The sequence below is a fragment of the Thalassophryne amazonica genome, chromosome 6 (genome assembly GCF_902500255.1).
Source record: "Thalassophryne amazonica chromosome 6, fThaAma1.1, whole genome shotgun sequence".
Lineage (NCBI taxonomy): Eukaryota > Metazoa > Chordata > Actinopteri > Batrachoidiformes > Batrachoididae > Thalassophryne > Thalassophryne amazonica.
Window position 1 is genome coordinate 63,417,305 of NC_047108.1, and position 13,395 is coordinate 63,430,699.

The 13,395-nt window shown below is 42.0% G+C and overlaps 1 protein-coding gene across 1 annotated transcript in view; it reads right to left on the bottom strand.

The window, feature by feature from the left end:
* Positions 1-1,095: 1,095 nt before the first annotated feature.
* Positions 1,096-13,395, bottom strand: part of LOC117512297 — a 35,275-nt gene continuing 22,975 nt past the window's right edge. The window contains exon 10 of the mRNA XM_034172312.1: positions 1,096-1,395. Coding sequence (XP_034028203.1) covers positions 1,363-1,395 — 33 coding nt within the window. The 3' untranslated portion in view covers positions 1,096-1,362. The remainder of the gene's footprint in view (positions 1,396-13,395) is intronic.

Sequence of the window (13,395 nt, forward strand, 5' to 3'; positions counted from 1 at the left end):
CATCTAAGGAACCTAAAAAAGTTGGTTTGGTTTAGTCCTGGTGGGGGGGGGGGTGCAAAGGTAGTGGTCGTAGCTCCCCTAGCACTCCACGAGTTCAATAAAATCACTAACTATTCTTCAAAAACAGGCAATACGGGTCATTCATAATGTCGCTATCAAGACCATACTCACTCACTCATGCTTCTTAAAGTCAAAAATATTATAATTAACAGATAAAGTAAAATTCCAAAAGCACAGATCTTGTACAAAGCAAAAAATAACCTTTTACCAAAAAACAGAAATTGTTCAGGGCTCAAAAGGAGGGATATCAATTAAGAGGGAAAAACAACTTTAAAATTAATAAAATCTGAACAAGAAAAGATTCTGCATTTCATTTTGTGGGGTGAGACTGTGGAATGGTGTGGGAGAGGAGTTAAAGCGGCATCCAAACATTCAACAGTTTAAAACCAAATATAAAGAATGTCTTTTCACAGGATACAGGGATGAAGTGGAGGTGTCACAGTCACTAAGTGTTCACAGGAAACCATTATTGATTATTTCTATATTTATTTTTGTTCACTGTAGGGGAGGTGATGGTCTAGTGGTTAAAGTTTTGGGCTTGAGACCAGAGGATCCTCGGTTCAAATCCCAGCCTGACTGGACAATCACGATGGGCCCTTGGGCAAGGTCCTTAATCCCCTAGTTGCTCCTGGTGTGCAGTGAGTACCTTGTATGGCAGCACCCTGACAGCAGAGTGAATGTGAGGCATTATTGTAAAGCGCTTTGAGCATCTGATGCAAATGGAAAAGCGCTATATAAATGCAGTCCATCTATTGTTAGTTGGTTTTATGTTTTCTGTTGTGTTTTGTTTTATCAGGTTCCTTTAGTCTACATCTATCAACTGTTTCAGAAGACCACAACAGGTCAGTTTAACATAAAAAGGTAAGTATTACTCACAGACATATGCTCTTTAAGGTTTAGCAGGGGAAAAAAAATAGAATTGTTCAGTGACCTCATGACTCCATAAGCTCTTCCCATACATCTCTTAATCTCAAAAAGGTAGCCTTATATATATATATATATATATATATATATATAAATACTATTTCATGAATATAACCAATATAAAAATTTATTATGCTGACTGTAAAATACTATTTAGTAAGACATCATTTCTAAAGCAGACAAAAAGTTTCTAGTTTTACTTCAAACAGTGAAAATAAAGGTACAAGCATTCTGGTAACAGAGGTTTTAAACATCTATTTTCCACATGAACATAGCTTGATTACTGTCATAAAACATTGTTTCTAATTGATGTGCGTCTACATAACTGACAAACGTGCCTGTGGGAGAAGGAAATGCATTATTCAACAGGACTCTCCTTCAAAGGTCAGATGATTCAATTGGGACAAACATCTGAAAAACAAGAGGAAAATAAGACTTACATCAAACAGCTTCATGTGTATACAGTGCATCTGCAAAGTATTCAGAGTGCTTCATTTTTTCCACATTTTGTTGTTACAGCCTTATTATAAAATGGAGTAAATTCAACCCCCCCCGCAGAATTCTATTCACAACACCCCATAATGATGTTCATTCGGCTGCTCCCGCTTTTGTTCGGGGTCGCCACAGCGGATAGAGCCAGATCCGCATTGGTAATCGGCACAGGTTTTACGCCGGATGCCTTTCCTGACGCAACTCCAGTTTTACCCGGAGAAACACACACAGCTGCTGGAGTTCCAAAGAGGTCTCCCATCCAACTACTAACCAGATCCTGCTCTGCTTAGCTTCTGAGATCTGATAGGATCAGGCTGACACAGACCAGGTGCAGACCAGGTGCCACAACAACCCATAATAACAACATGAAAAAAAAATTAGTTTTTTTTTCTCTTGCAAAGTTATTAAAAATAACAAACTAAGAAACCACATGTACAAAAGTATTCACACCCTTTGCTCAATACTTTGTTGATGCACTTTTGGCAGCAATTACAGCCTCAAGTCTTCTTTAATATGATGCCACAAGCTTGGTGCACCGATCTTTGGGCAGTTTTGCACATTCCTCTTTGCAGCATCTCTCAAGCTCCTAGGAAAAGTCCAGGTAGATCTGAACTTCTTCCATTTACAAATGATGGAGGCCACTGTGCTCATTGGGACCTTTAAAGCAGCAGAAATGTTTCTGTACTCTTCCCTAGACTTGTGCCTCAAGACAATCCTGTCTTTGAGGTCTACAGAAAAAAATACCAATATCGTTCACTGTGATTCAAAGTGTGCTTCATCTGGGACTGTAAGACATCCATGAGAAATCGAATTTAAAGCTTGCTCTATCCTGATTGGGCCTTAACAAGGCTTGGATAAGCTTTAATCATTGCTTCCCTGTAGGGGAGATATCCAGGGTGGAGATATATATATATATATATATATATATATATATATATATATATATATACACACACACACACACACACTCAACAAAAATATAAACGCAACACTTTTGGTTTTGCTCCCATTTTGTATGAGATGAACTCAAAGATCTAAAACTTTTTCCACATACACAATATCACCATTTCCCTCAAATATTGTTCACAAACCAGTCTATATCTGTGATAGTGAGCACTTCTCCTTTGCTGAGATAATCCATCCCACCTCACAGGTGTGCCATATCAAGATGCTGATTAGACACCATGATTAGTGCACAGGTGTGCCTTAGACTGTCCACAATAAAAGGCCACTCTGAAAGGTGCAGTTTTGTTTTACTGGGGGGGGATACTAGTCAGTATCTGGTGTGACCACCATTTGCCTCATGCAGTGCAACACATCTCCTTCGCATAGAGTTAATCAGGTTGTCAGTTGTGGCCTGTGGAATGTTGGTCCACTCCTCTTCAATGGCTGTGCGAAGTTGCTGGATATTGGTAGGAACTGGTACACGCTGTCGTATATGTCGGTCCAGAGCATCCCAAACATGCTCAATGGGTGATATGTCCGGTGAGTATGCCGGCCATGCAAGAACTGGGACATTTTCAGCTTCCAAGAATTGTGTACAGATCCTTGCAACATGGGGCCGTGCATTATCCTGCTGCAACATGAGGTGATGTTCTTGGATGTATGGCACAACAATGGGCCTCAGGATCTCGTCACGGTATCTCTGTGCATTCAAAATGCCATCAATAAAATGCACGTGTGTTCTTCGTCCATAACAGACGCCTGCCCATACCATAACCCCACCACCACCATGGGCCACTCGATCCACAACATTGACATCAGAAAACCGCTCACCCACACAACGCCACACACGCTGTCTGCCATCTGCCCTGGACAGTGTGAACCGGGATTCATCCGTGAAGAGAACACCTCTCCAACGTGCCAAACACCAGCAAATGTGAGCATTTGCCCACTCAAGTCGGTTACGACGACGAACTGGAGTCAGGTCGAGACCCCGATGAGGACGACGAGCATGCAAATGAGCTTCCCTGAGACGGTTTCTGACAGTTTGTGCAGAAATTCTTTGGTTATGCAAACCGATTGTTTCAGCAGCTGTCCGAGTGGCTGGTCTCAGACGATCTTGGAGGTGAACATGCTGGATGTGGGGGTCCTGGGCTGGTGTGGTTACACGTGGTCTGCGGTTGTGAGGCTGGTTGGATGTACTGCCAAATTCTCTGAAACGCCTTTGGAGACAGCTTATGGTAGAGAAATGAACATTCAATACACGAGCAACAGCTCTGGTTGACATTCCTGCTGTCAGCATGCCAATTGCACGCTCCCTCAAATCTTGTGACATCTGTGGCATTGTGCTGTGTGATAAAACTGCACCTTTCAGAGTGGCCTTTTACTGTGGGCAGTCTAAGGCACACCTGTGCTGTTAAGGATTTTATATATATATATATATATGTTATCACTGTTAAACATTTGTACCTTTGTCTTCTTTCTCATGAGAACGGTGTTGTGCTGTTTTGCACCTAACCCTGAGACTGTACGTGTTATTCAACCTTGTTTTAGCATGCTGGGGTCAATCTGAACTGGGAATGAAGAGCTGGATGTACTTATTATTATTATTATACAACTTGTTTTCGTAGCCGCTAACAACTGGGAGTGAAGCATGACGGGGTCAGGCTGAACTGGGAGTAAAAGAACTGAAGGTTGTTTTGACTGTTGTGATGTGATGCTTAGTGTGAAGACCAGGACACTCCAGGCAGATGCACAACAGCTGATAACTGCAACAGACGAACGGGATGTGCTGACCTTCGACGATAAGAGTAAAAGAAAGAAACTGTTTTTCCTTACAGCTGCACTTATTGACGTATGTGTTTAGGTTACGGGAAGAAACTTGTCTTGCATCATCCTTCCCCCACCCTTAGGACAAGTTTTATGATGTAATGAGGGCTTCTCTAATAAAAAGAGCGGGAGCACAGGCCAGACTTTAGTGTAGCCTTGGTGTACAGCCTGGCCGCACTCCGCGCGTGATTAATTTGACTTTCTGTCTCACTGGTGTTTCTTGACTCTGTTTGTCTTATCAAAGGTTTTAAGAATGTTTGGAGGAGAAAATACCCAACATTGACTGGGGGCTACGTCCGGGATCTCAACAACACCGGAGGTGTCCGGCGGGGGTCGCCAAGTCCAGACACCAAGGTCCGATCGATTGATCGTGTCTGCAATTGTCGACCACCGTTGGCATCGTCTGGTTGACGAGATTTTCCCGAAGAAGACAGACAGGAGGTCGAGTCAGTGAGTAGAATTTCTTTGTAACAGTACTGAGTGAGTGGTGATCAGATCACATAAAACAGTTAAACTCCGTAAGCGATGGCGTGGAATCGTCTGTTAATGTAAAGCAGTTAAAATCCGCGAGGAGGGCGGACTCCTCTACGGTTGCGAGGGACGCCCGTAGTTAAATTCCGGAAGGAGGGTACGGACTCCTCTGTTTTAATACGTAAAGGAAATCCCGGGTAGAAATACGTGCACTGTAAAAAAGCAGTTAAATCTGGCAGGGATGGCGGAGTCCCCTAATGCAGGACATTAGTTAAATTTCACGGGAGGGCGAGCTCCCCTGGCATAAGAATACGCGTACGATTATTAAAAGTGTTTCTATGTGTAAATAGTGTTTTGTGTAAGTGTAAATAACTGTGTGAAAGTGTAATACTTTGGACAACGTTAGTGACAACCGTGTGTGCGGATGCAGAGGCAAGTGATTCCGCTTCCTACGGGGAGGTGAAAGGAATCAACCACACGACGGCAAATTAATTGTCACGTCCAAAGAAAGTGAAAACTTCAGATTTAGAACACCCTAGGTGTGCCCCCGTCTGAAGTCCAAATTATAACAAGGGATAATAAAAATGGGGGGTAAGACGTCTAAAAATAAGGAAAATTTATCAACTGACGACTGGAAATTTATGGAAGCAAAAAATCCAAAAGCAACAAAGAAATTGGAGACCTGGATAAATAAACATGACTTTGACGGACGACTGAACCTGATCAGTATACAGAAGCTAAAGAAGGAGTTAGAACAGGAACATAAAGGTGATGAGAAAAAGATGCAGAAAGTAGGGGCAGATTTAGTGGCATTTTGGGAGGAGGAAGCAGAGAACAGACGGAAGGGAGCAGAGAAGCGACGATTAGAGAAAGCAAGGAAAAAGAAAGCTGTAGGTAAGGCAGAAGAAGATGTGATAATTCAGCACAGAGAACCAGAACAGCCTCAACAACCACCGCCGGCTGGATCGTCGGTGACAACAACACCTTTATCTCCTCTACCAGAGGATGACGATGTACCGCCACCACAGTATGATTTGGCAGTAAAACCTAAGGTAAAAAGTGAAAAACCAGAAAAACCACAAACACGCAGTCAAGCGAAAGTGCCCACAGCCCCTCCCATGGTGGAACACAGTGACCAGGGAGGTGCCTATCCTATGATAGAAGTACCAAATCCTCGTGCAGGAACAGCAGGACAGCGATCAACCATGCTCGTATATCGAACATGGAATGCTGATGATATCAAAGCAGCAGTCGACATGATACCATCGCCACATGTCGACATTGAGGGATTTATGCAGGATATAGAAAACATTAGAAATTCTTACCACCTTAGTGGACCTGAAGTCCAACAGGTGTGGATGAAAGCATGTGGCCCTAAATGGAGTCAGATATGCGGAGACTGGAATCCTGCAGACCAACAAGGCGTACCACTGACACATGATGATCTAGTCTTGAAAACAAGAGTGGAAGCTATGATTACACGAGCAAAAGGTGTGTTAGGGCCAAAAATAAATTACACAGAAATTACCAGGACAACACAGAAAGAAGGAGAACCATGGACAGAGTTTAGATGCAGATTTGAGAGTGTATTTATGGTCCACAGTGGCATATTGCCAGGAACACCTGTGTATGAAAACAAATTGAAAGACATTTCACCTGTGAAGCTGACAATGACCAATTTGATTCATGATGGCAACTCAACAGCTGTCATAACAGTGACAGGTGCCACTGAAGATGTTTTAAAATTGAGATTCACAGGTATGCCATTACATGTGTCACTTTGTAAACCATATTTGACAGAATGGCAAGAATTGGGACTGACAGTCATAACAGCTTTGTCAGCCACTGATTGGAGCAGAGTTGGACCACGAACGGAGTTCAGTCCATCAACTAAATTGTACAAAGTGCCAGTTAATGTCTCATTGGTGCTGACAGCTGGAACACACATTGATGTGTCCACTTCACAATCCTGAGTGTTTCAGTTGAGTCCTGAAGAAGATGATTTTCTCTCTTCGGTACCATCAGGATTGTGGACAACAGGTCCTTCAGACGTAGGACTGATAAAAAATGCACAACCTGTAGTTATAAGACCAAAAACAGAATACAGACCATGTGTAAGACAGTATCCATTGAAACCTGATGCAATTGAAGGAATCAGGCCAGTAGTAGAGAATTTATTAACAGCAGGAGTAATAGTGCCATGTCCAGATTCACCATGTAACACACCCATATTTCCTGTAAAAAAAGGCTCCGCCCTCAGTGGGGTGGAGAATGATTCAAGATCTGCAGGCAGTAAATGCTGCTGTGATTAAAAGAGCACCATGCGTTCCAGATCCACACACCTTGTTAAATTCGCTGAGACCAAATTCTAATAGTTTCTCAGTAATTGACATAAGTAATGCATTTTTCTCTGTGCCAGTACACCCAGATAGTCAATTCTGGTTTGCTTTTACCTTTAAGGGACAACGATATACATTCACCAGATTACCGCAGGGTTACGCAGAGAGTCCAACTATTTATTCTCAAGTCATGTCAGCATGTTTAGCCAATTTTGTTCCACCGGCAGATAGCCAACTATTGGTGTATGTTGATGACATCTTGATTGCCTCTGACACACGAGAAAACTGCATAACTGACACAGTAGCATTATTATGTTTCTTATTTGATAATGGCCACAAAGTGAGTAAAAACAAAGTTCAGTTGTGTAGGGATAAAGTAAAATATTTAGGACATCAATTATCAGCCACAGGGCGCACGATCCTGTCTGACAGGAAGGAAGCAATTTTGCACGCTCCAAAACCACAAACCAAAAAGCAGATGATGTCATTTCTTGGACTGACTAATTATTGCAGGGCATGGATTCCCTGCTATGCAGAATTGACTAGTCCACTTTCTGATTTGATGTACAAGGATGATATTTCAATGTCAACCGTGTTGGAATGGAACAAAGATGCTGAGGAAGCTTTTGTAAAAGTAAAACAAACATTAGTGTCATCCACAGTTTTGGCACTACCAGATTATAGTAAACCATTCATTCAAACAGTTGATTGTAAGAATAAGTTCATGACTAGTGTTTTGGTTCAAGTGTATGGCTCAAAATTAAGGCCAGTTGCCTACTACTCATCTAAATTGGATGCAGTGGCAAGTGCTCTACCACCATGCGTACAAGCTGTTATTGCAGCCTCTATGGCTGTTCAAAGTAGCAGTAATGTTGTTCTATTCCATCAGTTGACACTGAAAGTTCCACATGCAGTTTCTGCACTTCTGTTGCAGACAAACATGAGCCTTTTGTCCCCAGCAAGACATCTTTCGTGCATGTGCTTGCTATTATCACAACCACACCTTACGGTAGAGCGCTGTACAACATTGAATCCATCCACATTGATACCCTTACCTGAGGATGGTGAGCCGCACAATTGTCTTGATGTAGCTACAGTCTGTACGAAAGCACGCCCAGACCTCCAGGACACACCCATCCCAAACAGTACAATTGTGTATGTGGATGGTTCTTCCACTAAAAACGCTTATGGACAAACACAATCTGGATATGCTGTTGTCACAAATTCAGAAGTATTGGATTCTGCTTCATTGCCATCGTCATTTTCAGCACAAGCAGCTGAATTAGTTGCTTTAACTGCAGCTTGCTATCTGTTTAAAGGTACGGCTGTAACAATTTATACAGACAGCCAGTACGCTTTCAGCACAGTGCATGTGTTTGCAAAACTGTGGGAAGAGCGTGGAATGGTGACATCATCTGGAAAGCCAGTGACTCATGCCACTCTCCTAACTGCACTACTGAAGGCTGTGAGATTGCCTAACCAAATTGCTATATGCAAATGTGCGGCTCACACCAAAGGCTCTGACAGTATTTCAAAAGGAAATGATTTTGCTGACAGAGCAGCAAAAGAGGCAGCAGCGGCTTCTTCTATTTTTGTTGTACAGGACACCACTCCAGATTTGCATTTAGGTCATACACTGCTTGCTGACATGCAACAGCAGGCAACTGAAAGAGAAAAACAGATGTGGATAAATAAAGGAGCTACGCATGCAAATGATTTGTACGTATGCCCACAAAAGAAACCCATATTGCCAAAAAATATGTTTAAATGGGCAGCTATTATGAGCCATGGCGTGACGCATGTCTCATCAGGGGTATGATATCGCAATTGCAATCTATTTTTTGTCTTTATGGGTTCGATGCATATGCAAAACAGCATTGTAGAGCATGCATGATATGTGCAAAACACAACTCACAAGGCAATTTGAGACCCCAAAGAGGCAAATTTCCAACACCACAATATCCCTTTCAAGTGATTCACATGGATTATATACAGCTGAGTAAACATGAAGGGAAGGAATTTTGTTTAGTCGTAATTGATGCCTTCTCAAAATGGGTAGAATTGTTCCCTACAAAACATGCAGATGCACTTACAGTGGCTAAGGCATTGTGCAAAGACATCATTCCACGATTTGGAATACCAGAAACAGTTTATTCAGATAATGGAGCGCATTTTGTTAATACAATAATGCAATACGTAGGAGAAGCGCTACAGGTCAATCTCAAAAATCATTGTGCTTATCATCCACACAGTGCAGGATTAGTGGAAAGGACAAAGGGCACAATAAAATAAGATTAAGGAAATGTATAGAAGAGACAAAACGAACCTGGATTGAATGTTTGGACCTAGTAAAATTGTATATGAGAATAACACCACACCATCAGGGTTAACACCATTTGAGATACTTTATGGACGACCATATCGTCTACCAATTTTGACATGGATACTAAAACAGCAGATGAGGAACAAACATTAGCAAATTTTATGAAAAAGACATTAACACAGAAAGAGATAACTTAAACACATTTACTGCCGAATAATTTTGATCTTCCACAGGATGGCCTTCCAGTAGTCCAGCCAGGAGACTGGGTGTTCATCAGAGTGATTAAGAGGAAGAACTGGTCCAGTCCTCGTTGGGAAGGTCTATACCAAGTGCTGTTAACAACACCAACTGCAGTAAAGATAGCGGAGAGATCAACGTGGATACATCACTGTAAGATACAGCGTGTGTTGGCTGCCTCCACAGTGTAAGGGGAAGTCTGGCTACAAAGGGAGTCTATTTAATTAGCAATGGATTGTCTCAATGCCAGTGAAGCAGGGAGATCCTTGCACTATTAGGTGAGGTGGTTAACAACACTGTATCCTAGCAATCATGACTGAACTACAGCAGACCCCGGAGCGGCGTGCTCAGCGCCGCCGCTGCCGGACTGTTGGTAGGGCAGCCGGTTGCGTTGTGATCTTAGTGTGTTTCGTGCTCCTCGGATTCCTGGCCTGGTGGTTGACCCAAGAATTGCAGCTCACTGTGGACCGAGCCAGAGAACAACGCAAGCAACGTCAGAAGAGGTTTATTCATAATGTGAATGAGACAGATGGACACCCTCATATATACCATACTAATATGTGGTACAGATATGTTCATTTATTGGCTATGGAATTACGTTACTAATTGTTATGTTTGTTCGCAAATACCTATATCCTCAACACACCCAGCTCTGACGGCTAAACCGTACCCTGCTAGGGTGACAGAATGTCTTATCATACGGATGCATAATCAAACTGTATTTCGGGGGCAGTTCTAACACCACTTGCCTCAGTGCAACCACTTATATGATAGGGATTTCAACAGAGGACGTACAAGCGTGCCCAAGTGCTGCTCCATTGACTAGACTGAAGGGAAACGCAAAAATATCATCACGTTAAATTGTCATCACAACGGCCATTCCCAATTTGCTTTTACGGGACAGGGAATAAAACTGTAGGTAAAATTAAGAAACGTCTGTGTACCCAAACGTATGTTTTATCAAATAATTTAAGCCTAACCAAAACATAATATGTGGATGGTACTTATCTTCATCACATTGGACGGGGATGTAATTATACAGGCTCCTGTCCATGGGGAACGGATGAATCATGTGCTTATGTTAGTAAGTTTTGCTACCACCTGTAAATGGTACTCCGGTGTATGATGACATCTATTGGCTTTGTGGTTCCAGACTGTACATGAGTCTCCCACCAAATTGGGGTGGTGTGTGTGCACCTACCCAGGTGACTGACCATACATATGTGGTAGTGCCAAGGACCTCCGCAGAGAAGAATGGCAGCACCAGACGGAGGAGATTGATATACCCAGATGTGTTACCACATAATCACATGTGGGGCTCGGATGTACCAAAGGACCAAAATTGTGGTCTGTAGGAGATAAAATAGCACATTCATTGTTCCCCTGGACAGGAGTGGGAAAAAATTCATTAATGATTGAAACTCTGAATTATCGATTGGGTCTGTTCATGAATGTAACTAAAAAAATAGTAGCAGCTCAAAACACTGAAATAGATGCTTTACGTACCATGATGAACCTCTTAGTGAAAATCTCAAGAAAGAAGTGCTAAGCTAGGTGATAACTACTACTATATGTTTAACAGGCGATAAACAGGTGGGAAATGTTAAGGATTTTATATATATATATATATGTTATCACTGTTAAACATTTGCACCTTTGTCTTCTTTCTCATGAGAACGGTGTTGTGCTGTTTTGCACCTAACCCTGAGACTGTACGTGTTATTCAACCTTGTTTTAGCATGCTGGGGTCAATCTGAACTGGGAATGAAGAGCTGGATGTACTTATTATTATTATTATACAACTTGTTTTCGTAGCCGCTAACAACTGGGAGTGAAGCATGACGGGGTCAGGCTGAACTGGGAGTAAAAGAACTGAAGGTTGTTTTGACTGTTGTGATGTGATGCTTAGTGTGAAGACCAGGACACTCCAGGCAGATGCACAACAGCTGATAACTGCAACAGACGAACGGGATGTGCTGACCTTTGACGATAAGAGTAAAAGAAAGAAACTGTTTTTCCTTACAGCTGCACTTATTGACGTATGTGTTTAGGTTACGGGAAGAAACTTGTCTTGCGTCATCCTTCCCCCACCCTTAGGACAAGTTTTATGATGTAATGAGGGCTTCTCTAATAAAAAGAGCGGGAGCACAGGCCAGACTTTAGTGTAGCCTTGGTGTACAGCCTGGCCGCACTCCGCGCGTGATTAATTTGACTTTCTGTCTCACTGGTGTTTCTTGACTCTGTTTGTCTTATCAAAGGTTTTAAGAATGTTTGGAGGAGAAAATACCCAACATGTGCACTAATCATGGTGTCTAATCAGCATCTTGATATGGCACACCTGTGAGGTGGGATGGATTATCTCAGCAAAGGAGAAGTGCTCACTATCACAGATTTAGACTGGTTTGTGAACAATATTTGAGGGAAATGGTGATATTGTGTATGTGGAAAAGTTTTAGATCTTTGAGTTCATCTCATACAAAATGGGAGCAAAACCAAAAGTGTTGCATTTATATTTTTGTTGAATGTATATATGTGTCGGAGTCAGGATATCTTACCCCCCACCCCATCCTTACGTAGGATAAACTGGGTATTCTCGTACAAATGTTTTCAATCTAGCAGCGCTGGATGTGGGAAGCAGTAAGTCCACATTTTTGTGTGGCAGCTCTGAGTCACACAAGTTGGGAAAAAAAACAGCAGCACACTCACAATGAATTCTGAAAACATTTGCTGTTTGGTATGCTGATGTATTTTGGGTCAAGAATGAACACCGCCAAAACGGAACACTGACAATACTGACAGAGTGGTTTTGGAAAAGCTACAAATATCAGCTAACATCGTTAATTACATTTTGGACTCACGCCTTTCCAGCAGGGGGCAGTAAATCATATTTATATTAAAAGCGTGAGTGTAAGTGCATATAACTGTAAATAGGTTAAAAATACATGGATGACACAAGAAAGTGAAAACACTTATTTCCATTGTGGTCCATAAAAAAAAACCAAATGACAAAATAGAAGTAACAATAAAATAAATAACAACAAAAACAACAACAAAAACAATAATAATAATATGTGCATATGATAACAACAACCTAAACAACTTATAAATACATTAAGACATTAAATTAACATTAAAAATGACATATTTAATAGAAAATAAGAGGGTTGAGTTCCTCTTCTAAAAATTGCTGAGGTCGAAGGTTATAAAAACATTCTGGACTGACAGGCCATTCCAACTCATTGCTTAATTTATTACCACCCTTGAAAAATGTCAGCTACCTATTTTAGAAATACTACCCAATCTAGAGCCTGTGGATCCCCACGGGCAACACGTTAGTTATTACATATTTCCATAACTAACAGCATTAAATCAAAACAGGCTTCTTTATGTAATAAAATATTAAAACTATAGTGTGCGCAAGAATCCTAAAAGTGAAATTAAATGTCTACAATATTATATAAATTTAATAAAATACAAAACTACACTCACTCATCTTCAACCGCTTTATCCCGGATCGGGTCATGGGGGCAACAGCTCCAGCAGGGGACCCCAGACTTCCCTTTCCCGGGTCACACTGACCACCTCTGGCTGGGGGATACTGAGGTGTTCCCATGCCAGTGTGGACATATACTCTCTCCACCTAGTCCTGGGTCTTCCCTGGGGTCTCCTCCCAGATGGACATACTTGGAACACCTCCCGAGGGAGGTGCCCAGTGGTCATCCGTACCAGATGCCCGAACCACCTCAGCTGTCTCCTTTCAGCGTGAAGGAACAGCAG